Source organism: Schistocerca nitens, chromosome 2, assembly GCF_023898315.1.
Source record: "Schistocerca nitens isolate TAMUIC-IGC-003100 chromosome 2, iqSchNite1.1, whole genome shotgun sequence".
NCBI lineage: Eukaryota > Metazoa > Arthropoda > Insecta > Orthoptera > Acrididae > Schistocerca > Schistocerca nitens.
Window position 1 is genome coordinate 574,101,517 of NC_064615.1, and position 26,919 is coordinate 574,128,435.

Consider the following 26,919-nt stretch of genomic DNA (forward strand, 5'->3'; position numbering starts at 1 on the left):
GAGATTTCATCATCAGTAGCAAATTGCTCTGCACATGGTAAAATGAGTTCGTGCATGTGTTAATGAAAAGGAAACTATTTTGGATGCATGTTATAAACAATGTGAGTGAAATTATGAAATACACACACACACACACACACACAAACAAATTACTTTTCAGTGTGCACACTTTTCAAGTACCCTGTAAAATGCTTATATACTTGCAGTACTATTTATGTACTATGAAATTGCTAATAGGTCTATAGAACTGAAATTACAATCTCCTACTGAACAATTTTGGTAACAAAATACATGGTACACAAAATCTTTCCTTCATGTCTCCACTGCATACAGTAGAGACCAAATCTGTAGATATGCAAGTGCCACTCTCTTATAAGAATTTACAGTAATGTGAAGTAAATGATGATACAATGAAACTGGCATTCATGAAACCTCCCACTGAAGAGAGTGGCTATGCTTCAGAGGGATATGCCTTAATTTTTGTCATGTTGAAGCCATTTTTTCCAGCTGAAGGATTGTACAGACACCTACCACAAAGGATTGTCTGTATAATCTGGCATGATTTGATAGTTTGTACCTCCAGCCACTTATTCTCCTGCTGATAAGTGACATTTCTTCTCAATAGTATAAAAGCACATACTGCATCTTGCTCATTTCCCATAATTTGTGCGCACCTGCTACCCAGTGCAATGACACACTCATTCCATTGTAGCACATGAAGGGTGTATTACTTGTTCTGCACTACACTCTCTGTTGTGTGCATTTGCTTTTGTTGTTGTCTTTATTGTTGATGGTGGTGATGTTATGTTATGTTAGGGCACCAAGAATTGAAGTCATCAGCATCATTAGTAAAATGTTTTCTGATGAATGTGGTTAAAATGCTTAAAACTGCGAGGTAAATCTATAACCAAGGTCTGCCTTATAATGTTCCATTTTCAATGCTACTCATTCACATACTTAAATAGAAGAAAACCAATAGATAAAACTGATCTGTAAGCCTTGTATACAATCCAGTGATAAAATACAAGTAAAATAACAGTACAGACTAAAACACTCTTAACAGGTGTTGTGGCCTACTAATTACCAGGAGAATAACAATGAGACAGCAATAAATTGGTATGTCAGATATAGCACAGAATGAAATTATCACCAGCTACAAAATTGCCAGATAATAGTTTTGCTGCCCTCATTATGATTCAAAAAACATTATTAAAATATTCTTACATCGTGCTCCACAGTTTTTATGAAAGATATTTTTATGCTTACAACCACAAAGCTGTTAATGCATTCATTGTGCTGCAACTAGTTTTGACAATATGTCATTATCTGGCACACTTGGACCTTTGTTTCGCATTCAGGTCTGTCGCATGATTTCATATTGTCAAAATTATTTGCAACAGACTAATGATATGGCAACTTCATGGTGGTATATATAAAAATAGATGCCGCTAAAGTGTGGCATACAGATATTTGTACACTATATGCCAGAGGAAGAATCCTTATGTCACTGGACAGTCCCTATCCTTAAGGATATTAAAATTCCTTCTTCTTGCCTCAGTGACTGACAGGAGGAACAGCACGCTTGAATTGCTGACTTCACTGACCATACCTTCCTGTTCCTCATCGCTAACTATTCTTTCTCCCAAAGACTTACAATTCTGAATCTCAACTGTAAGGTTTCTGTGTGTATCAGGGCAGTGCGTAGTGCCACAGAATCTGTGATGCAGGTATTCTTGACTGCACCATTTCTCTGAATTCCCACTTTTTCTGGCTAATAGTACAATGACTGTGCTGACTTAAGCTGTCACCAGCACACCAGCTGGCAAAAATGAAGTGAAAATCGATTAGTCTGTGCTGAATCAAGCATGCCTATCGCCAGAGAGGCCAGAGACATGACGACAAGCAACATGCCACCAACACTCTTTTGACCGGAGGGTCTCACTGACTCACTCTTCCAGTTCGGTGTCTGTCAGTATATTCACAGAGCAGATGTAGTTCATCGCAGGTTACGACAGTACATAGCGACCAGATTAGTGCCTATGGCAGGACTAATAGTGAGACTAAAGTTTGTAATAACAAGAGTACTGATATTGTCTGCAAGGCAACTATTACTGATGAGCTTGTACCACAATACATGGACTCTATTCAAATTAAGTAAATGATCATGTAAATAAGGAACTGTATTAATCCATCTCTGCATTTGTTTTGTAGAAAGAGGATACTGGCCACCCATAACAACATCCTCTCCCTTGCTGCTTCCTTGCAGTGATAATGAGGATGGGATACTACAGTAGCCAACGAGAATAATTCAGTGGTGATCCAAGATAATCAACTTGGCTGAAGATTTTTTCTAGTTTCTCTTGTGTTTTGTCTTGCAGGGGTGCTCGTGTTCAAGTGTTTATATTTACTAATTTGTTGTGTTCTTGCATGTATTCCAGGAGGGAAGCTACAGAACTAATCAAATTTCTCTTTTCAGAAGCTTTGCTTGTTTTTTGCTATAATGTATTCATGTAAACCATGAATTCCCCATCCCCTCCCCCTGTGCCTCACCCACAGATGGCCAGTGTGATGGATCTAATGCAAGCTTTTCAGTTTCAGAACCAACAAATCACAACCTTGCCAATGATGGTACAACAACCACTGGCTGCACAAGCTGCGTCTGCCACACAAACACAACTGTCCAGTCAACCGGCCCAACAAGTGCTGTCAACCAGTATCACAGTCCCGGCAATTTAAGGTCACAGAAGAGGAATGGTTCCAATACCTGACTCAGTTCCAAGCACATTGTCAAGTTCATCATGTTCAAGATACAATACAGTTACAATACTTCCTTTCAACTGCAGGGTCCCCAGTGTTCAGATTAATACAAATATTATTACCAACCGCGTCTCCCAAGCTATGACCGAGTAATCGCTGTATTAACTCAATACTATGACCAGCAGGTCCAGGTAGCTGCAGCTAGAAATTAGTTCTTTCTCTTGCAGAAAAAGCCGGAACAGCCAGAATTAACGGACATGACTAGGAAGTATAAATTTAAGTGTAGTTGTGGCAACATTTACAATGATTTAATGATCTGCGAGGCAATAACATTCAATGTCCCAGATGAAAGAATACAGGAACAGATCATAAAGCACTCTGATCCATCACTTCCTCAAGTATTGCAAACCTTGGAGCAATATGCCTTGGGTGCCATAGCGGCCAAGAAGTCTGACCAAGCCCCAATTTGTCAGATTGAATCGCCCCTTGATCCCATCCACCCCAAGCAGCCACAACAACAAGCGTGTACACAACTGTGTGGACAGCCACACAGACATGTAAACAAACCTGTGAATTTAGTAAAGTCTTGCCCTACATGTTTTGCTCGCCATAATAGACAGAACTGCACATCCCGTAATGCAGCATGTTACATGTATGGGAAAAAAGGCCATTTCCAAGCAGTTTGTTTGCAACAGCACAAGAAAGCCAATTTTGCCTGCTCCCAGAAAGAACAGGCTCATGTGCATGCAGTGAACACGGTTTTTTCAAAATGTACAACAGCTTCTGACAAAAGTAAGATTAAGGTTGTGCCTTCTCACCCTAGCGCTGTACAACGATGTTCTAACAATTTGTCTCATTACAAATTGTTGGCTGTTGTGTGAACTTTTAGTTAGACACAGGTGCCTCAGTACCTTTGCTTAATCATGCCACATACAAACAGTTAGGCTCACCATGCCTTTCTAAATCTAGCATTGCTTACAACAGACAGGAAATTCCAGTGCCTGGACAGTGCAGTTTGCCTGCCACTTACAAATCTCACACTAGGGCAGTGAATTTTACTGTGCTGAAATGAAGATACAGTGTGAACATATTCAGTTTAAGATTTGTTTGGACTTAGCATCCAAGACAAAGTACTTTCAATGTCTACATTTGGGCCAAAAGACAGTGTAGCTAGCTCGCTTAAGGAATTTCCTGAATTATTTTCAGAAGGAATGGGAAAAGCTAATAACTTTACAGTGCATGTTACATCGAAAGACAATGCACAACCCAAGTATTTCTGGGTGCGCCCATTCCAATTGCTTTAAGAAGCAAAGTAGACAGTGAATTGAAAGAATTGCACAAAAATGGTGTAATTACTTCCATTACATTCAAGCTACCCAATGGGCAAGTCCTCTCGTTTTGTTGCCTAAGCCTTATGGTTGCATTCACATTTGTGTTGACTTCAAGTCTACAGTCAACCCACAGGCAGTAGTGGACACTTATCCATTACCTCGCCCTGAAGAACTCATGGACAGGCTTGATGCAGGACGTTTCTTTTCTAAGATAGATTTGCGTAGTGTCTACTTGCAAATTCCATTGGCTGAATAATCACAAAAAGTGTTTATTGTAAATTCACACTTAGGACTGTACAAGTATTTGTGTTTACTCTTCGGCAGTGCTTCCACTCCCGCCATTTTTCGATGTTACTTGGAACAGCTGACAGCAAAAGTGCCATTTTGTTCAAACTATCTTGATGATATTGTTGTCTCAGGTTGTACACGAGAGGAACACATTGCCAGTTTGCATACTCTTTCTTGAGTGTTGTCAGAAGCAGCACTCAAGTGTTGTCTCGAACAGTGTGACTTTTTTCAAACTGAACTACAGTGCTTTAGTTATGTGATAAACAGTCTGAGTGGGCATCCCCTCAAATCTCATTTGCATGCAATCCGTGACCTGCCTGTTCTTCACAATATGTCTGAACTGCAGTTGGTACTAGGCACGACAATATACTACACTCGGTTCCTACCAATGATGATGATGTTTGGTTTGTGGGGTGCTCAACTGCGCGGTTATCAGCACCTGTACAAATTCCCAGCCTTTGCTCAGTCCAATCTTGCACTTTCATGAATGACGATGAAACAAACACCCAGTCATCTCGAGGCAGGTAAAAATCCCTGACCCCGCCGGGAATCAAACTCGGGACCCTGTGTTCGGGAAGCAAGAACGCGACCACGAGACAGTTCCTACAGAATGCCGCTCAGATCATAGCTCCATTGCATCACTTGTGTCACAAAAATGTACCTTTTGTGTAGACTAAAGACTGTCAAGATGCATTTCAGGAACTCAAAAATACTCTGCTTAGTGACATGTGTTTAATACATTTTGACACTGCCAAGCTAGTAGTTCTGCAAGTTGACAGTTCTTCTTATGGAATCAGCACTGTCCTTTTGCACAGAATTGGGGCACAAGACGGACCTATTGCTATTGCCTCAAAGTTTTTAACTCAACCTCAATGCTATTATTCAGAAATTGAAAAAGAAGCCCTCGCTATTGTGTATGGTGTGACAAAATTCCATCACTATCTGCTTGGTCACAAGTTCTATTTAGTGACAGATCACAAGCCTTTGCAGTCTTTGTTTCATCTGCCAAAGCCAGTTCCTACATGCACTGCTCAAAAATTGCAATGTTGGGCTTTGTTGCTTCCACAGTATCAGTATGAAATTGTGTACAGACCTACAGCAAAGCATGGCAATGCAGACGCCCTATCTTGCACTTCAATTGGCCCAGACTTTGAATTTGATGCATCTGCCGCATCTTGTTGCCAAATCAATGTGCAGGACTCTGAATTGCTGGAATCTTTTCCCTTGCACTACAGAAAAATTGTGCCGGCCACAAAAGCAGACCCAGATCTCAAGATTTTGTTGCATTACATTTGCACACCTTGACCTCGTTCATTGAACTGCATCCGAACTCTGTTGTGCATCAATACTTGGCTCATCAGCATAACCTTTAAGTACAACAGGCTGTGATTCTAGTTTCAAATGACAGTGGACATCCCATGTGCTTATTACCAAAGTGTTGCAAAAGGATGCATTGCAATTGTTGCATCAAGGACATTGAAGAACTGTTCACACTAAACAGTTAGCATGATGGCACTGTACTTGGCAGGGCATGGTCATCCACATTGAAAAAGAAGCCCTCGCTATTGTGTATGGTGTGACAAAATTCCATCACTATCTGCTTGGTCACAAGTTCTATTTAGTGACAGATCACAAGCCTTTGCAGTCTTTGTTTCATCTGCCAAAGCCAGTTCCTACATGCACTGCTCAAAAAATGATGTCACAGTGTTATGCATGTGCAGAAAACCAATCCACTCCACCACAGAAACTCGCAGCTTGGCCAAAGACTCAATTGTCATCGCAATGAGTGCACATTGACTATGCAGGGCCATTTTGGAACACTCGTTGCCTCATAGTGGTAGACTATTGCCGTGCCTATGGCTTTACCACATCATGTAGCATCATTTAAGCATTGTCCTCGATATTACGCATAGAAGGTTTGCTGGAAGTACTTGTGTTGGACAATGGACCACAGTTCACTTAAGGTGATTTTGAGAAAAAAATGGCATTTGTTACCAAACAAGAGCACCATTTCGCCCCCAGTCCAACAGAGAAGCTAAACACTTCGTACGCACTTTTAAACAACAGGTGGCCAACTTCACACCATCCACAAACAGGAACAAGTGCTGCAATTCTTTCCTGCCTCCTATTGCTCCCACGAGATGCACCATCACCAGGAGAACTTCTGCATGGTCACTACCATTGGACGCTGCTACACCCAATGCAGCATCTGGCACCACCAATGGTCCACAAGTATCGCTTTGCGCCATACAGTCTTGTTCTTTTCAAGGTTTATGGCAACCGTGGGCACTGTGAAAAGGCATGAGACAGGAATATGTACTTGATTGTAGGTCCCGATGGTTAGCAGTGCCACCACCAGAACCAAATCCGTGCATTTTATTTGCCTGTGATTCTGCTACTTTGCTTTCCCCAGATTCACGACCTCATGGGAATGTGTGGCATTTGCAGCCACCCACTGGTGCCACTGAGGCACTCCAGGAGGAGCAAATGGATGATGTACCCTCGCCCACACTCCCAACATCCCTGTTTGCTGACCTGATGAACGTGGACCCGTTGTCGCTGCCGCCATCAACACTGCAAGACATGCCCTCAGGCCTGGATGTGTGTCCTGGAGGGCCAGGCAGCAATTTTCCAGAGGATGTTCCTGTTGACTCTTAAGCCTGATGGCAGGAAACAATAGGGAGTACATCATCCTCCACAGTCACAGCTCCGCCAGCTCATCTCTACATCCAGAGTCCTGCCTCCCCCCCCCCCCCCCCCCCCAATCCCCTGTTGTCTTGTTTGTTTTGTTTTGCTTTAGGGCATAAAAAACAACTTCGGTCATAGGCGCCCAAGTCAAAACTATAGAACACGAAGACAGATAGGAGTTAAAAAACGACTATACTCGGTTCCAATTGACATAAGAGAAGATAGCTAAAAACAGGCAGGTGGAGAAAGGGCTAAAAAAGACACGCTACAGAAACAGAGGTCCAAAACTAAAAATTGAATGGCCTTCACCATATTGCTTTGGCAGATAAAAAGTAAAATTCAGTCGACAACCCACATGTCATTTGCTAAAATGTCCAATAACTTAGACGGCAAACCCAAGCAGGAACATAAACGGTTAAAAAATGGGCATTTCATCAGCAAGTGGCGGACAGTTAAAACTTGGGCGCAATGTGTAAGTACCACTTATCAAATGACGATGGCTAAAAAGGCAGTGCCCAATACACAGCCTAGTTAAAACTATCTCCTTCTGGTGGGAGGGCCGAGAGGACGTCGTCCAAGCCGCTGGGAGAGGCTTAATTAGCCGGAACTTATTCCCATGAAGGGAGGACCATTGGCAATGCCAAAGGGACACCACCTCCTGACAGACAGCAACACAGAGAACATCAGAGGGAATGTAGGAACTAGCAGCTGAGGTATGAGAACTGCAGCCTTGGCAGCAGCGTCAGCAGCCTCATTTCCTGGCAGACCAACATGACCAGGAACTCACAGAAACATCACACTGGCTCCATCAAGAGTAAGCAAGTGACAGTTTTCCTGGACCCACTGCACTAGGGGGTCGGCAGTGTACAGCGCACAGACTTTCAAGGGCGCTGAGTGAGTCTCAGCAGAGGATACAATTGAAAAGCCTATGTCGCCAGATGTACTCCATGGCCTGAGACAGGGCGAACAGCTTGGCTGTAAATACTGAGCAGTGTGCTGGAAGCCAATATCAAAAGACATGGGTGTCAATGATGAAGGCACACCCGACTCCATGGTCAGTTCAAGAACCATCAGTGTACACAAAGGTACTATCGCAAAGTTCCATGTGAAGGTCATGAAACTGAAGGCGATAAAGTGAGGCTGGAGTAGTGTCCTTAGGAAGTGAATGAAGGCCAAGGCTTAACATGGACCGCTTCACGAAGTCAAGGTCCTGAAGGGTTCACACCCACCAGGAATGTTGTAGGTAATGTGAAGTTAAGCCACCGTAGCAAGTGCCGAAAGCGGACTCCAGGAGGTAACAGGGAAGGGGGACTCGCTCTGTACTGGTGATCAAAGGAATCAATGAAGAAGGTGGCACAGGATGGGTGGCTACGTATGGCAAACAAACGGCATGCATACCTGCTGAGGAGAAAGTCACGGTGGTAGGACAGAGGTAGTTCAGCAGCTTCAGCATACAGACTCTCAACTGGGCTAGTGTAAAAGGCGCCAGTGGCCAAACGGGTGCCACAATGGAGGAAAGCGTTGAGACATCATAAGAGGGATGATCGTGCAGATGCTTAAACAAAGCATCCATAGTTGAGTTTTGAACAGACAAGAGACCAGTACACATGGAGGAGGGTGGTTCAAAAGGCACCCCAGGAAGTACCACTGATGACAAATAGGACACTGAGGAACTGCGTACTATGAGCTGTCAGGTAAGACACATGAAAGGACCAAGAGAGTTTCCTATTGAGCATGAGCCCCAGGAGTTTCACACTTTTGACAAACGGAAGGGCAATAGGCCCAAGATGTAAAGATGTTGGGAGAAACCATTTGTGCCACCAGAATTCATACAGATGGTTTTGTCAGTGAAAAAGCGAAAGCCATTGTCAATGCTCCTGGAGTAAAGACAATCAAGACATCGCTGAAGACACTGCTCAGTGAGACAGGTCCTTGGAGAACTGCAATATACAGCAAAATTGTCAACAAAAAGGGAGCCAGAGATGCCCGGCAGGAGAGAGGCCATTGTAGGGTTAATGGCGATAGCAAAGAGGATGACGCTCAGGACGGAGCCCTGAGGCACACTGTTTTCCTAGATAGAGGTATTTGACAAGGCAGAACCCACACACACCCTGAAAATTCGGTCTTTCAAAAATTCCTCAAGGAAACAGGGCAGGTGGCCACAGAAGCCCCACCTGTAAAGAGTACGGAGGACACCAGTTTTCCAGCAGATGTCGTAGGCGTTCTCCAAATCGAAATGCATGGCCACAGTCTTCGATTTCTGAGGAACCATTCATGTCTTGGGTGGACAAAGTGTCTACAGAACGCTGCATTCATCAGTAAACTGCGAGACTCGAGCCACCATACCAGCTGGGCATGAATCATATGATCCATCACCTTGCAAATTCAGCTGGTGATAGAATGGGGCAGTAGCTAGAAGGAAGGTTTTTGTCCTTATCAGGCTTAGGTATGGGTACGACGGTGGCTGCATGCCAAAGTCCGGGAAATGTGCCCTCTGCCCAGATGCAGTTGTAAGCAGAAAGTGCTTGCTCGAAAGAGAAAGGTGCTGCAACATCTGAATTTGGAGAGCGTATGGTCCTGGGGCAGAGGATTGGGAAGCACTGAGTGCATGATCTAGCTGCCTCATAGTAAAGGCAGCATTGTAGCACTCACGATTCGGACAAGAGAAGGATTTCGCCCAAGACTCCTCCATTTGTTTCTGATGGAGGAAGGCAGGGTGATAGTGGGAAGAGCTCAAAACTTCCGCAAAACGGCAGCCCAAGGTGTTGGAGATAGCAACAGGGTCCACGATGACATAGTCTGCTACTGTCAGGCTGGAAATTGGGGAATTGATCTTGGTCCCAGAGAGCCGTCGGAGTTTGGCCCACACGACAGAGGAAGGGGTGGACTTGTTAAAAAGACTAGTGAATGAAATCCAGCTAGCTCTTTTGCTACCCGAAGAATGCGATAACACTTTGCATGCATCTATTTATAATGAATGCAGTTTGCCATCATAGGATGACAGTTAAAAATGTGGAGAGCATGTCTCCATGTGCTAATTACGTCACGGCATGCCTCAGTCCACAAAGGGACTTGGACATGACATATGCTTATTAAGCTGCCATTTGGGTGTGCACGCAGAGCACGCAGGTGGGGTAGGAGTCAGCAAACAGACAGCACACGGGAAGTGGTTGCTCGACTAGGTGTCAGAAAGAACGGACCACTCAAAATGACGGGCAAGTTGGGCAGTGCAGAACGATAAGGTCCAAATGGGAATAGCTGTGTGATGAGTCAGAAAGGAAAGTGGGTGCCCCAATGTAAAGGCAGAAGAGGTTAAGTTGGCTAAGAAAGTCAGCCAAGAGGGTTCCTCTCTGACAGGTCCTAGGAGAACCCCAAAGGGGATGATGTGCATTGAAGTCACCTAGTGGCAAAAACGGGGAGGTAGCTGCCCAATAAGCTCCCAGGAAGTCTGCCCTGGTGATATCGAATGATGGAGGGACATAAATAGTACAGAGGGAAGAAGTCAGGTGGGGAAGGAAAAGGCGAACTGCAAGAGTTAGAAGACGGGTAGTCAGGGAGATGGGTTGACTATGAATGTCATCCCATATGAGCAGCAACTCCCCCTTCCCCCCTTTGAAATGGAATGCCAACCTCAGCGGAAGGTCAAAATGAACCGGTAAGAAATGTGAAAGCTCAAAGCGTTCGTGAGGGTGCAATTTTGTTTCCTGAAGGCAGAGCATAAGGGGACATTGTGATGCTAAAAGCAGCCATAAGTCCTCTTTGTGGGACCGACGGCCGCCAGCATTCCATTGGATGAGAATCATGATGAGAAAGAGATGGAGGGGTGTCGGCTGCTGAGTGACAGCCTGTTAAGAGTCACTACTACAGGGCACAGAAGCAGGAGGGTCCTGCTCCAAGGGATCCACAGACGCATGGGCTTGCTTGTGCAGTCCGTCTGTTGAGTCCAACCCTGAAAAATGGTTGGCAGTGTGCACCGGCGACACGGAGGCTGGCCGGGCTAAGGTATCACTTGGAAACACTGTCGAAGAGGATCTTCGGGTCCTTTGGTGGACTTCTTCGAGCCTCCCCAGTTAGAGGAAGACTCGGGTGTTGCTTGGCTGGAGGGACATGGGAAGTCTTCACGGGAGTACTCCTCGTGTCCTTTCCAGCCTACCAGTTATGTAGCTGGTGGCTTTGACCCTTGATAGCCTGTTGCATAGCTGGATGGGGGGATGGTGATGCTACCTTGACACTAGGTGATTTCACAACCTCAAAGCTGAATTTGAGATCGCATGTCTGTGTGGCCGTGTCCTTTATGGAGCGAGGGGTATCAAGAACAGATCTGTAGGCACCAGACGGGAGAACACAGGGTTTGCAACTAGACAATAACTTGCGAGTGACTGGGTAAGGCACTTTTTCCTTTACCCATATCTCTTGGACAGCCCACTCATCAAGATACACGGGTCAATCCCGAGAGGAGGCAGCATGGCCATCACTGCAGTTGATACAGTGGGGAGAAGGGTAAGGACAATTGCCCTCATGCATATCCCTACCATAGGTTACACATTTGGCTTGATGTCAACAAGACATTCTAGTGTGGTTGAAATGATGACAATGCTAGCAGCGCATTGGGTTCGGAATGTAGGTGAGACCATCGAGCAGCCACGTGTAAATAACACCACGGGAAGAATTCAAAGTTCTATGGGCCTCAACATGAACAGGGTAGCCATAGAGAAGCAAGGCAGCAAACAGTTGTTGTGCTTGAGAATCAGAAGTAGTCTCCTAATGCAAAGTGCCATTCCGTAAATGAGAGCAGGATTTCACAGGGCCGGCAATTGCATCAACACCTTACCGAGTAATAAACAGATTTACCATGGTGAAGAACTGACCATCTTCATTGCGTGAGACCACGAGGAAGGGTCTCTGAATCACTAGCCTCATTAAGTTTTGTAGATGATTGACTCATTGCGAGAAAATTCCCCATGATTGCCAGCGTCTCTGATGGTGCACTCCTTCCAACAACTGGGGGCTCCCGTCAGGAACACAGAAGAAGGAAAAGAGAAACCGCCGAAGCAGAGGAACGAAAGGAGAATGGATACAAAGAAAGGAAAAGGGAATGAAAAATGATTGTGAGACTGTTCTTACGTCAGCGACAGACAATGCAGAACATTCCCAATAACACCCCAGACATGTTCCCCAAGCGAGGGGGAAAAGAATAGCCAGAGCATAGACATGCAGCACGGAAGGGAAAAAATGTTGCAAAGGCTGGGGTCCCGTGGTAGCCAAGCATGAACCTGCGAACCTGCCAAAGAGTGGTGAGCGCCCTGGGGGGACTCCCCATTGTCATTCACATCCTCCCTACACAAAACAGTGCGGCATTTCAGGGGAAGGAGGAATGTGCTGGTGTGAGCTGTTGCCAGTGCATCAATCGGCAAAGATGACGTGAAGAAGATCAATTAGTAGTTGCTGGATCAAGCAAGCCTATCACAAGAGAAGCCAGAGACACACCGACAAGCAACATGCTGTCAGCACCCTCTCAACAGCAAGTATTTAGGCTGCTGCCACTGACTGGAGCATCCCACTGACTCACTCTTCCAGTTTGAAGTCTGTCAGTATACTCAAGGAGCTTGCATAGCTCAATGCAGGTTACGATAGTACATAGTGACCAGATTTGTGCCTATAGCGGGACTAGCATTGAGACTTAAGTTTGTAATAGCATGATTACCAATACTGTCAACAAGAGGACTATTACTGATGAGTTTGTACCTCAATACATGGACTCTATTCAAGTTAAGTAAATGTTCATGTAAATAAAGAACCATATTATTCTAAGTGTGCATTTGTGTTGGAGAAAGAGGATACTGGTCACCATAACAACATCCGCTCCCTTGCTTCCTTGCAGTACAGGACTTTACAATAACAGCTCCTTTCACAGTCCCTGTAAGTGGAGGAAGTGTCTTCATCCATCTGGACTTATCAGCTGGGTGCATACTATGGAGGACCCAAACAGCACTCGGAGTTTGAACATGTAAGAAATTTAATGGCATGGTTACATGTCATAATATCCAATGCCCTCAAGACTGCATATTATTGGTGCAAAATGTTGATATTTCACTGAGAAACCACATCTTGAGGATACATTCTGAGAACAACAAAGAGCAGTCTACGAGTACTTTCTGTTTAGGATTACATGTTTGGCTACATGCAGTAATAAGTTCTGTAAGCAAATGCTTCTTATATAGCCATGTAATAGACCTGGCTGACAGTGTTGTTTATGTTCTCTAAATTGTATTGTACTTATGCTGTCATCTCATGTTTTCATAACTAGTTGGTTTCTTAGGATCATGTCTTCTATCATATTTGGAGTTAGAAAACAACTGGTGACAAGCAGAGCTTTCATGTGCTCAACTTCAGTGATCATTTTTCAAGCAACTTATCCATGGATGTGCTACTTCAATTACATCTCTGGCAACAGCAGCTTATTACAGCCAACGTGGAAAAATTCGTGGCTAGTTGGCAGTTCAGGTGTCACCATTTCAAGTGCACCATCCACTGTTTCTGCTGTATGACGACTCTTCTGAAGATTGAGAAACTTATGGAAAACAGCTCTGTCAGCACTTTGTTACACTTAGGACAACAGATAAAGGAACTTTTAAGGTTTTGTTTTTATTATGGATTCCTCCTCACACATATCAGTTGTATCAAGCAGCCCCTTTGCAGGAACCAGTCTCCCTCACTTATGGTTAAATGTATAGTTTTTTGTCTTCTTATCAACATAAGCACAACCATGCCATTGCCACTTGCGCAGAATTTTACCAGGCCCACAAGCAGCCGCAGCAGCCTTATCGGGCTTCGGCAGCAGAGTTGCAGTGTTTGAACATTTAGTGTCACTTTACAACTAAAGCCTCCAAAGAATTCCTATGCAGATTCTGTGGTTAGAGATGTGATCATCCATCTCACACCTGATAAGGAAGTTCATCAGAGAGTCCTTCGATGTGAGAATCCGTCCTTGGAAGAAGCTTTAAATATTTCTCAGTCCTTTGAAGTCTCCCATGCTGTGGGCCACCAAATTGAAGCATAGGGTGATGCCACCATTGTTGATAGTGAACCACATCAGTGCATTGTAACAAACTCGCTGAACGAAGAGGGATTCAATGCTGTTCAAACCCGTAAACCTAGCTGCAATGGACAAACCCATCAGCAACAATGAGGACACTGTGTGGCACTTCTGTCATACCCCCTTGCTTGTGTAACATGAGAGTCATGCTCCAGGCAGTGAATGTCATGCTCCAAATGTCACAAGAAAGGCCACACTGCACCTATCTGTTGTTTCTAGCCTTCCTCAGAACAAATGGACATTTACATTCATTATATTTCATCATTATCTGCAGGGCAGAATAAGCTCTATATTGAAGTGTTTGTTCTGAACAAATCATTATCACTGAAAGTGGATGCTGAAGTAGCTGTTTCACTCCTCAGTTCTCAAACATATGCAAAGCTGGACTCCCCACCATTGGCTCTTGTTAAACGCCATCTGGTAAGCTACAATAAACATCATATTCCCATTCTCGGTCAATCTTTTGCTTCCATGGCTTACAAATCTGTAGTCCATCCTATCACAAAATTACATCTCTGGCAACAGCAGATTATGACAGCCAACTTGGAAAAATTCATGGCTAGGTTGGCAGTTCACGTGACACCCTCATACTGAAAATTTGTTCGGTTTAGATCCTTTCCCTGCTTTTGAATTTTCTATTACTGACACTGTGCATCTTGTATCAGATCGAGTTCCTTATCAAGACTAGATTCATTGTGATCTGAATTTTCAGATTTGTTTTCTAAAGGATTAGCATGTGCAAACAACTTAATATCACATATCGAGCTTAAACCTTTGGCTTGTCCGCATTTTTTTCATGCATGGACCTTACCTGTGTCCTTTTTTGAACAAGTCAAGTCCCAATTGGATCAGTTGACATTACTCAGCATCATTCAACTGATTTGAAGAAGTGAGTGGTCTACACCATCAGTGATTGTAAGAAAACCCTTGCATCAACTTGAACTTTTTGGAGTCTGTAAAGTTACTGTAAATGCAGAGTCTGTTATTGATATTTAGCTTCTGCCTCAAGCTGATCAATTACTTACAAAATTAGCCAGGAGCCAATTCTTTTCAAAATGTACTTAGCTAGGACTTACCTGCAGGTTCCATTAACTGGTGCATCGAAACAATTGCTTGTAGTAAACATGTCTTTCAGTCTTTACCAATATAACTGTTTAATGTTTGGAGTGGCTGATGCCCTGGCTATATTTCAACACTTTTGGAGCAACTTATGGCAGATGCTCCTTGCTGCATCAAATATCTTGACAATCTTGTAGTAACAAACGCTACAACAGGACGACACTTATGTGATCTACATTCTGTTTTGCACACTGGAGGCCTTAACTGTCATCTTACTAAGTCACTGGTTTTTCAACCCTGAATTTTTTATATCAGTCATGAAATTTCCAAATGGGTGTTTGACCCTAAGAACAGCATGTCGCCACCATTATGGCTTTACTTCATCAGACTAATTTGCAGGAACTACAGGTGTTCCTTGGTAAAATAGCATACTATCACAGGTTTGTGAGTGTAGCCACTCCGGCTAATCATCTGCAGCAGTTGCTAAGTAAAAACATTCCTTTCAAGAGGCCTCTGGCATGTGAGCATGCATTTGTGCAACTTAAAACAAATTGCTCTGTGGTCTTCCAACCTGGAAGACATTTATTCTTAGCCACAGATGCATTAGAGTATCGGGTGGGGGCAGTTCCATCATGCTGATAGAACTGAGAAACCTATGAGTTTTGCAACCAAAACACTGAACGCAGCTCAGCAGCACTATTCACAGATCAAAAAAGAAGCCCTTGAAATTGCTTATGTCTAAAAAAAATTTAGGTATTCTTATATGGTACAAATTTCCACTAAGTCACAAATCATAAATCTTTAGTTTCCTTGTTTCAGCCTTCTGCTGCTTTACCTGACAAAGCCGCTAATTGCTTTCAACATTGGGCCTTACTTTTGTTGAGATATCATTACAAGATCCATTTCTGCCCCACATCATAGCACGCTGAAGTGGACGCATTGTCTCAGCTGCCCATAGCACCCAGTCCATTGTTTGATCAGGAAGAACTTTCACGTTTTCAACTTAACACAGAAGCATGAAAGAATAATCATTCCACACATCCTACCCATTGTGGAACCTCTGCAGTTTTCTTAATCGTCTTTCCCTGACAGATGGTGTCATTCTCTTGTCAACAGAAGGGTGTACTCCCTGTGTTGTGATTCCAACAATGTTGCATAGGGAGGTTCTCAGCCTGTTACATCAAGGTCATTGCAGAGTTATAGTCACTAAATAATTGGCAAACATTCTGGATCAATAGACACGTTTTGGTTATTGGTTGTTGGTGCCTTTTCCAAGTTTCCTTTGCGTTGTTCACTGCTTTGTCTTCCACAGTTAATGTGTCTGTCAAGGTGCAGTCAATTTTTATTTTTTTTATTTTTTGTCGAAGACCTACCTTATGTTTTTCCTCAGTTCTTACAAAACGACTCCAACTGGGGACAAGAGGCCAGCCAAATTCTTGCATGGCTCGCAGCTGCCGACACTACTCCATCTCCTGCTGCCTGACAGGCATCCTGCAATAGCACCAATGTCATTGTAGTCTGTGCCCAGAACTCCAGTCTGGGCCCAAGGTTTCAGACAACACCAGTGTCAGATTCCAGGTGTCATCCAACGTCACAGTGGTTGATAAGTATTCATGGTGCGTACTGACAAGTGACTTGTGGCGCACCACCACAATCAGCTGCATCCTGGGTGGGTGCAGATGCCTCCCTGCAGACCACTGTGCAGATGTCTCTTCTACTGGCATCACAGTTAGCTGTGGCAGCAAGCCACCTGCGCTGTGACCATCCACCTTTCCGACTTGGTCTCCAGTTGCCCCACCAGTGGACCAGCCCAGCAGAGACAACACTGCTCAACCTCTCAACACCCTTGTGGTGCCTTCTCTCATGGGAGGGAACACTGGGGCTTCATCAGCACACCCACAGTTACCTCCAATGCCAGCGGATCCTACACTGATGCAGGTGTCTACTGTCCAGCTGCTGGTGCTGCCTTCATTACCTCCAAAAATCATGGCTCCCCACCTTATGGCACATAGAGAGGAGTCCAACATTGACATGATCCCTGGCTATGGAGTGCCAGGATTGTCCGCCTGCTCTCCTGGAGGGGGCAGAAGGAACACATGTCTGTATTCATGCCAGTTCCACCCCAACTCACTGGTTGATATTGACTGGAAACTGTTCATGCCCAGGACAACCAGTTCACACAATATAGGTGTACCAACCATCAGTGTGCTGTGGAGATGCTGGCGTATGGTCGCTCTTTCCCTCTGCCACCACCACTACAGCACATGTCAATATGTGTGTTCATTTGAGTAGAGCACCATTCGGGTGCTCTGGGCTCCCACCACAGGCCACTGACCTTGGTCAGCTGCTTCTATCGCCTGCAGCTAATAGCAAGTGGCCCCTGGCAAGCAAATACTTCTTATATAGCCATGTACTGGCTCTGGCTGGCAGTCTTTTGTATGTTCTGTAAACTGTGTGGTACCTAACACTATCATGCTATGACATAATCAATAGTTGGTTTCTTATGGTCATGACTTATATCATGTTCGGAGTTAGGAATAAGCCATATACATTATGGACCACAAGTAGATGCTGCTGAATCATATGGGGTGATTTATCAGTCTCAACACAGAAGCTGAGAATTGGATAACCACCTCACAAGCCCCATTTGTGAACTGTCGAAGGATATAATGCTTCCATATAGTGTGAAAGGCCCTCTCAAGATTGAAGAATGTGTCATATTTACCTGACAACCCTGAATATAAGATGCGCTGCAAACCCCCCCCCCCCCCCCCCCCCAAAAAAAAAAAAAAAAATCCTGTTTTGAAGAGGCTCCAGGAGAAACTATTATTTTTAATATATTCTGCTGAATTACAATTACAAACTGTTTTACTGATTAAAAGCATCTTAAGAGCTATATAATTTTATTCATGCTGTAACTTGTGAACTCTGTGGCCATTAAGGATTTTTGGTGAATGATGCAACCACCTACACATAATAACACAGGGCAGCCAATGGAGATTTTCTGTTTAGGATTGTGGCTGGTTGTGTTGTTCACCAATAATCTTAAGAGCTGCTGAAATAAATTAACACTACCCACTGTAACCAGTCATGGTGCTTTCTCAGATAGAATATACGACACTGATACGCAAGTAGTTCTTCCTTAAAAACCACAGAAAGTCGCTGGGCTAGTTTTGTTCTGCAGCATAATGTATGTGTCACCATTTTCATCATTGTTATGCTCCAGTTTGTACTTGCTTTGAATTCTATGAGACACAGAGTTAGGAAACTGCACTATCTCCAGAGTTTTCATTCGGATAATTATTCGAGTAATCAGGAGTTGAGTTTCTCTCTTACACACTGAGCAACCTGCTGCTTTATGTCATAAAACATTCCCTGATTTGATCCCCTGAAACTCTGAAGTGTAGAACTGGCAATTCCTACTTTATTCTTTCTAAGAATATTTGCTTCTGAGACAAAATTTTTTCCCTGCTGTACAACTGTTTGTAGCCTTGGCTTCACGAATATCTTAACTTAAAATTAGTGTTTCACTGTCTGTGTGAACCATTTGTGAACTGCAAACTCATAAACCCATATTCTCAACAGAGTCAAGACTGTGTTTTGCATCAGTTATCAGTTACTACAATTTACTATTTTACGGCATTAAGCAAAGTGGATAACAACAATATTTTATTCCCTTGGGTCCCTAGTAATGAACTGGTAGAAATCAGACCCTTCGGGCTAACAGTCCAATTCACAATTTGTTACCAAACTTGAAAATCAAGCAGTAGCTAGTTTAATGCCATTGCTGAACCTCATGTTTCATTTATTGTCTTCTGTAGAAATATATACTATTGCTGAGTATTTGTCCATTTGCAAAATCACTTCAATTCCAACTACATTTAATGTCAGGCAAATTGCAGTGAATGCATGTTACATGTTCATAAAAAGCAAAGTATGTCAATGTGTTCCAAAGTTTGGCAACACAACAAAATTTGCTAACTGTCTGCCACCACTGTTCCCAAATTTGACCAACCTGATGCCACTGCACTCCATCTCACACTTCTGAAATATTCAAATTAAATCTGCATGTGAACTCAGCTACCAGAGCTTCAACTGCTTAGTTGGGTACATACGGGATTCATGACGTGTTGTCGATATAGTAGTGATTGTTGTATTGGCATCTCCACACAGTAAGACTGTCAAGGATTGTTTATCTACAGAACTGACACTGGAATTGACTAACTGGTTTCTTAGACTCTATAATCCTGGCCATACTGGTGAACCATAAATTCCAGCATTCTTCCTCTGCAGTTAATGAGAACACAATAGTAACTGGTCAAAAATGTACAATCATTTTCCGCTCTCAGGCAATGGAACAAGATGGCTTCTTATTTCCAGGATAGAAAGAGAACCGAAGTCACCCCCATCTTCATGAAAATCTCAGAAATGATTCACTGAACTACTGCCTTGTATTTTAAGTATGTATCTAGAGGCTAGAGGACAAATGTAAGGATGTAGAGGCTTATCTCACTAGGGGTAAGATAGATACTGCCTACAGGAAAATTAAAGAGACCTTTGCAGAAAAGAGAGTCACTTGTATGAATATCAAGAGCTCGGATGGAAACCCAGTTCTAAGCAAAGAAGAGAAAGCAGAAAGGTGGAAGGAGTATATAGAGGGTCTATACAAGAGCAATGTACTTGAGGACAATATCATGGAAATTGAAGAAGATGTAGATGAAGATGAAATAGGAGATACGATACTGCATGAAGAGTTTGACAGAGCACTGAAAGACCTGAGTCGAAACAAGGCCCTGGGAGTAGACAACATTCCATTGGAACTACTGACGGCCTTGGGAGAGCCAGTCATGACAAAACTCTACCATCTGGGGAGCAAGATGTATGAGACAGGCGAAATACCCTCAGACTTCAAGAAAAACATAATAATTCCAATCCCAAAGAAAGCAGGTGTTGACAGATGTGAAAATTACTAAACTATCAGTTTAATAAGTCACAGTTGCAAAATACTAATGCGAATATTTACGAATGGAAAAACTGGTAGAAGCCGACCTCGGGGAAGATCAGTTTGGATTCCGTAGAAATGTTGGAACACGTGAGGCAATACTGACCCTACGACTTATCTTAGAAAATAGATTAAGGAAAGGCAAAGCTATGTTTCTAGCATTTGTAGACTTAGAGAAAGCTTTTGACAATGTTGACTGGAATACACTCTTTCAAATTCTGAAGGTGGCAGGGGTAAAATACAGGGAGCAAAAGGCTATTTACAATTTGTATAGAAACCAAATGGCAGTTATAAGAGTTGAGGGGCATGAAAGGGAAGCAGCGGTTGGGAAGGGAGTGAGACAGGGTTGTAGCCTGTCCCCGATGTTATTCAATCTGTATATTGCGCAAGCAGTAAAGGAAACAAAAGAAAAATTTGGAGTAGGTATTAAAATCCAGGGAGAAGAAATAAAAACTTTGAGGTTCGCCGATGATATTGTAATTCTGTCAGAGACAGCAAAGGACTTGGAAGAGCAGTTGAACGGAATGGACAGTGTCTTGAAAGGAGGATATAAGATGAACATCAACAAAAGTAAAATGAGGATAATGGAATGTAGTCGAATTAAGTCGGGTGATGCTGAGGGAATTAGATTAGGAAATGAGACACTTAAAGTAGTAAAGGAGTTTTGCTATTTGGGGAGCAAAATAACTGATGATGGTCGAAGTAGAGAGGATATAAAATGTAGACTGGCAATGGCAAGGAAAGTGTTTCTGAAGCAGAGAAATTTGTTGACATCGAGTTTTGATTTAAGTGTCAGGAAGTTGTTTCTGAAAGTATTTGTATGGAGTGTAGCCATGTATGGAAGTGAAACGTGAACGATAAATAGTTTAGACAAGAAGAGAATAGAAGTTTTTGAAATGTGGTGCTACAGAAGAATGCTGAAGATTAGATGGGTAGATCACATAACTAATGAGGAGGTATTGAATAGAATTGGGGGGAGTTTGTGGCACAACTTGACAAGAAGAAGGGACCGGTTGGTAGGACATGTTCTGAGGCATCAAGGGATCACAAATTTAGCATTGGAGGGTAGCGTGGAGGGTAAAAATCGTAGAGGGAGACCAAGAGATGAATACACTAAGCAGATTCAGAAGGATGTAGGTTGCAGTAAGTACTGGGAGATGATGAAGCTTGCACAGGATAGAGTAGCATGGAGAGCTGCATCAAACCAGTCTCAGGACTGTAGACAACAACAACAACAACATCTACTACAGAAACACTAAAAGAAAACAGTGATACACATAAATACAAAAAGCTGCAATCATGTAAATGCAGCACATGTCCTTCATATAAAAACTAGTATAAGCCATGTATCCTGCATCCTGCTCAATATCCCACTGAAAAATTCTAAAGGAATTGTTTCTATGTGATAATCAATATGTATTTTCATTGACTGGGGACTGAGTGTGAGGCAAAATGTGGATCACCATCCTTGATCGCAGGGAGAAAAATATCTGAACATGGCACTGCCATTTGGACATCATCTATACGTAACATGATGTAATAATGGAATTTATAAACTTTATATGTTATAAATTGTTGAAGAAAGCAATATTTTACATCCAGATTTTTGATCTATGTGTAGAGTATCGTTGTTACACCTGCAATCACTTTAAGGATTGAGTCCTCTTCTGTAGATACAGGATAGACAACAAATATACACTTAAGTGACAAAAGTCATGAGATACCTTCCAATATCATGTTGAATCTCCTTTTGTTCAACATAGTGCGGCAACTCAATGTGATATGGACTCAACAAGTCAGAATTCCTCTACAGAAATATTGAGACATGCTGCCTCTATAACCATCCATACTAGAAAAATTGTCGCCAGTGCAGGATGTTGTGCATGAACTGGCCTCTCTATTATGTCCCATAAATATTCGATGCTATTCATGTTGGGCAAACTGGATGGCCCAATTGTTTGCTTGAATTGTTCAGAATGTTTTTCAAACCAATCATGAATAGCTTTGGCCTGGTGACATGACACCACTGTTTGGGAACAGAGTCCATGAATGGCTGCAAATGGTCTCCAAGTAGCCAAACATAACCATTTCCAGTCAATCATCAGTTAATTTGGATCAGAGGACCCAGTCCATTCCATGCAAACACAGCCCACACCATTACGGAGCCACCAGCAGCTCACACAGCACCTTGTTGACAACTCATCTCCATGGCTTCATGAGGTCTGCACCACACTCTAACCCTACCATCAGCTCTTACCAACTGATTAAGGGGCTCATACGACCAGGTCATGGTTTTCCAGTTGTGTAGGGTCCAACCGATATGGTCACTTGCCCAAGAGAGGCTCTGCAGGTGATGTCGTGCGGTTTAACAAAGGCACTCACATCGACTGTCTGCCACCACAGCTCTTAATGCCAAATTTCACTCTACTGTCCTAACAATTATGTTCGTCATACATCCCCCATTGATTTTGCAGTTATTCCACACAGTGTTGCCTGTCTGTTAGCACTGAAAACTCTATGCAAATGCCACTGCCCTCGGTCACTTGGTGAAGGCTATTGGCCACTTCATTGTCCATGGTGAGAGGCAATGCCTGCAATTTGGTATTCTCAGCACTCTTTGACACTATGTAGCCTCGAATAATGAATTCCCTAACAATTCCCCACATGGAATGTCCCACATTCTTGCTTCAACTAATACTCTGCATTCCAAGTCTGTTAATTCCCATTGTGTGTCCATAATCACGTCAGAAGCCTTTTCACTTTAATCACCTGAGAACAAATGACTGCTCTGCCAATGCACTGCCCTTTTATACTTTGTGTACGTGTTACAACCACCATATGTATATGTGCATATCACTACACAATGAGTACATCACCTCGGTGTAAAGCTTTGTAATCACTTAAAATCCTGAGGAGTTCTGCATTATCTGAAGCTCTTGTAGCTTGTAATAAGCTGTTGAATTACATGATGTATGCTCAAGTCAACACAGAGGATCTGTTAATGTACTTCACACTAAAACCAACTTCACTGATAAAGTTATGAACTGTCTGACTACTATTCCACTAAAGCTGTAGAAATACAATAACAGTATTAGGCAATACACAGGTGACTGGTTTTCCTATATGTTCAGCAGTTACAACTGTCAATTGATGGACCTGACATTGAAATATTATCTACAATCAGTCACTGTTTCTTCTGCAATCAAGGGCAATCAAGGGGGTGTAAAGGTGGTTGGCCAAAGATTTGAATGTCCATTTTTATTACGTATCGCGTGTTTTATTATGCATATGCCATCCCATATGAAATCTTAAACAGTGGAATTCGTTGCAGCAATCATGAAGATACACTGGCACTATCATCTACCAATTCTATATACTGCTCATTTTCTGTTAAGATGTGAATAATGCTTGCAAATACATTAAGTACCATTTCATATACTAATGAATACAATAATAATAATAATAATAATAATAATAATTGTAAGATCAAAACTTACCGGTGGCCATGATCGCTCATGATGATAAATACAGTGTTGTTAAGATGGCCTTCTCTATGCAATGACTTCATCATTTCGAGCAGATCCCCATCAGCTGCTCCCACATCATTATATGAATCATGAGACAATTCACCATGGAATCCAAACATAAACTTTGGTTTTGACTTATAAACTTTAAAGAAGTGACTGATATAATTCATCATTATCTGGAAAACAGAGGTAAGTAGTAATTTAATTTACTGTTTAATAAAAGTTTTATGAAGAAACAGAATACTGTAGAACTGTGCAGCACAGAACTACATGTGCATTAAAAGACAGACTGAAGTTTTGGCAAAACGAAATTTTACTAACACACCACAGGTTGTAGCAGCAGCTTTCATATATGATTACCACATGGAATCATGGTAAGGTCAAACAATTTCTTGTTAGACTACTTTCTTTTAGGTACTGACTGATGATAGTGATATGATTAGATGCTTGAAAACCAAATCCTAAACTTTTCACTGAAGACACACCTGCTAAGTAAGCCAAGTAGGGGAAAGTCTGACTTATTTCCAAAATATGTTGTGGATTTTCATGTCGCATCTTATATGATGAATGTGCTAAAGAAAAAATATCAGTTGATCTCTATCACTTCCTAAAGGCAGCAACCATTCTTGAAAACAACAGTGATTCAGAACAGTTAGGATTGCTAACGATATCTGATAGTATTCTTCATTATCCTATCTCTGTTCATCAGTATGACTCTCTCTAACAAATATTACAAAATGGCATTCAATATGTGAGGAGCATCATTTCAAATCACATCATATCCACTAATGGACAAAATTTGGTTCGATATATTTTTATATACTCATAGTTTCTGAAGCGATCTTTCATACTGTGAAGTCAATTGTAATAAATTTTATTCGCTGATAGCATAAGCAGCTGCTAAAAACTAGCTGTTGTTTCAAATTGTATTCAGTCCTGTATAGTGCATGTTGTAAATCATATTATGTCTGACATTATTACTAAATGAAGCTGATTAGTTACTTTTCTCAGCTGATTACAGTGACAACCAACGTGCTTTTCTTGACAATGCTGTGTGTGCAATATTGACAATTATGTTTTACTTGTGAATTGTATGTAAGGAAACAGCTTTTTTGATTATTGAGGAAGGAACTGCTGATAATTCAAAAGCAAACCTAAAGGAGGAAAAGAAAACCAAACATGTTCATCAAGTTAAATCTGAGGCAAGGTACGTAAAAATAAACTTAAAAAAAGAATACTGCAACTGTAAGTCTCGCTACAAATATTAATCTGACCCTACCAAAATCTTAATGAATGTTGATGACCTACAATTTTGAATGCTGATAATCTATAATTTAATACAGAATTAAGTCAACTTTCAAGTTTATGACTTTCCCAATTCTTTTAAGGAACTTGTAGTGCTTCGAGAATTTCGGGGTAAATTCTAGAAACACTTGGCTCTCCGCCCTCTCAAACACCCGATATTTTAATGACAGGGGTGAGAGAGCCTTTTTATCGCACCACACATGTCTGTGTGTGCAGGAAGGACAGCTGTCATGAGGAGCCAGGAGCTGTGTCAGATGGGCGGCCCCGACAAGTGGTTACAAGCAGCACATAGAAATTATATCAAAAAGTCAAAGAGTATCTGGATAAGTTCCATAGTGTGTGGTGTCGTGAGGATTGTTAAAGAGACACATGAAGAGTGTGTTATATAAAAAGTCTTACTTTATATCTTGGTTCTGCGTGAGGCAGAACAGATGTAACTGTATGAATGTATAGTAGATTCTAACATTTGTCTTGGAACCAGTTGGCTTACTGGAGTTTGTACATAATATTTGTTACTTTGGCACAAGAGTCACAAATATGTTGTTGCTTAATTGACAAGAGCCAATGAGTACATAATTTATTGCAAGAATATAGAGCTGGTTAATAATATTCCCCTTAACCTTCAGAGAAGAATTAAACGGTGAGAGCAACATAGCTGATAACCCAAAGAAGAGGATCAGCTGCACGCACAATGTGTAAGTCAACTATGCGAGTCGTGCAACCAAACACTGCACTGTCTCTTGTCATCCAAGAAAGCATTAGAAACTCTGATAAAGATCGTAATATGATTGTGTTCACTCTTCCATGCCAGCACAAAGATGGTCATTACTCATTCCTACTAAAGGCCAAAAATAAAGTATTTGGAGTTCTAAACAAAAGTAAGCAGGCTCAGCATGTTTAAGTGATTATTCAGGTTTCTTGACCAAAGAGATGCCACTCTGGAGCTGATACCAGGAAACCTACATCAAGGACCCATAAGTATCACACACCAATAAATAGACACTTGGAACCAGTGTGTGCAAATCTTTTTGCAAAGCTGTTTGGATTTGGACAGAGTCATCTAAATGCAATTACAATATCAGTTATGGGTGGCGAAGGATGTAAAGAACATGAAGAGAGTGGTCATGAGGAAGAGAAGTTAGCAGCAAAGAAATAGAAGGGTATTAGTTTCACCTTGAGTCTAAAGGATAGGGAGATCTATTATTCTAGGAAGAAGAGAAAGAATCCTCCAAAAAATATTCAGGTCAAAATTGAACTTAGATTTCTGAAAACCTGCATCTGATAGATGTAGCTACTGCCTTAAAATGTCTCTTAGATTGGTTATAGCTGTACAGAATGAAAAATCTGAAATTCTGACAAACTCGAGTGCTCATAGACTAAGGGCAAAAATTTTTCATCAACCTGGGCTCCGAAATGCAGCTGAGTTCTTCCAAAACTATTAAACAATAAGGTATATTATCCACAACAAATAAATTATCACACTCTGTGTGACACGCAAGGATGATAGAAATCCACACTTCTATGTCTGGACAGAAAATCAAGCTGGCAGAAGTTCTGTTGAGGTTGCTTCAGGTCTCTGTGATCCTCTGCACAGATTTGAGTTCCCTATTGAGAATGATAACTTGAGGCCTCTTGCAGATGGTTGTGAAGGGCAAAATATGAATGCCAATGTTGTGTACCTACTTTGCTGATTTTCTTACTTCTTAGAAAAGCTCCTCGGCAGCTAAAGGACATAAAACTACTGTCCCCCCCCCCCCCCCCCCCTCAGTATGAGGCCACTCATTTATTCATGCTGACAGAGTCTCTGGAATTTAAAAAAAATCTTCAAAAAACTCTGAGATACTGACAGAGACTACCACAGTGTTT

The 26,919-nt window shown here is 42.2% G+C and overlaps 1 protein-coding gene across 3 annotated transcripts in view; it reads right to left on the bottom strand.

Moving 5' to 3' along the window:
• Positions 1-26,919, bottom strand: part of LOC126236620 (uncharacterized) — a 274,946-nt gene that overhangs the window by 61,459 nt on the left and 186,568 nt on the right. For all 3 annotated transcript variants that reach the window (XM_049946061.1, XM_049946062.1, XM_049946060.1), the window contains exon 9: positions 23,719-23,924. In XM_049946061.1, coding sequence (XP_049802018.1) covers positions 23,719-23,924 — 206 coding nt within the window. The remainder of the gene's footprint in view (positions 1-23,718; positions 23,925-26,919) is intronic.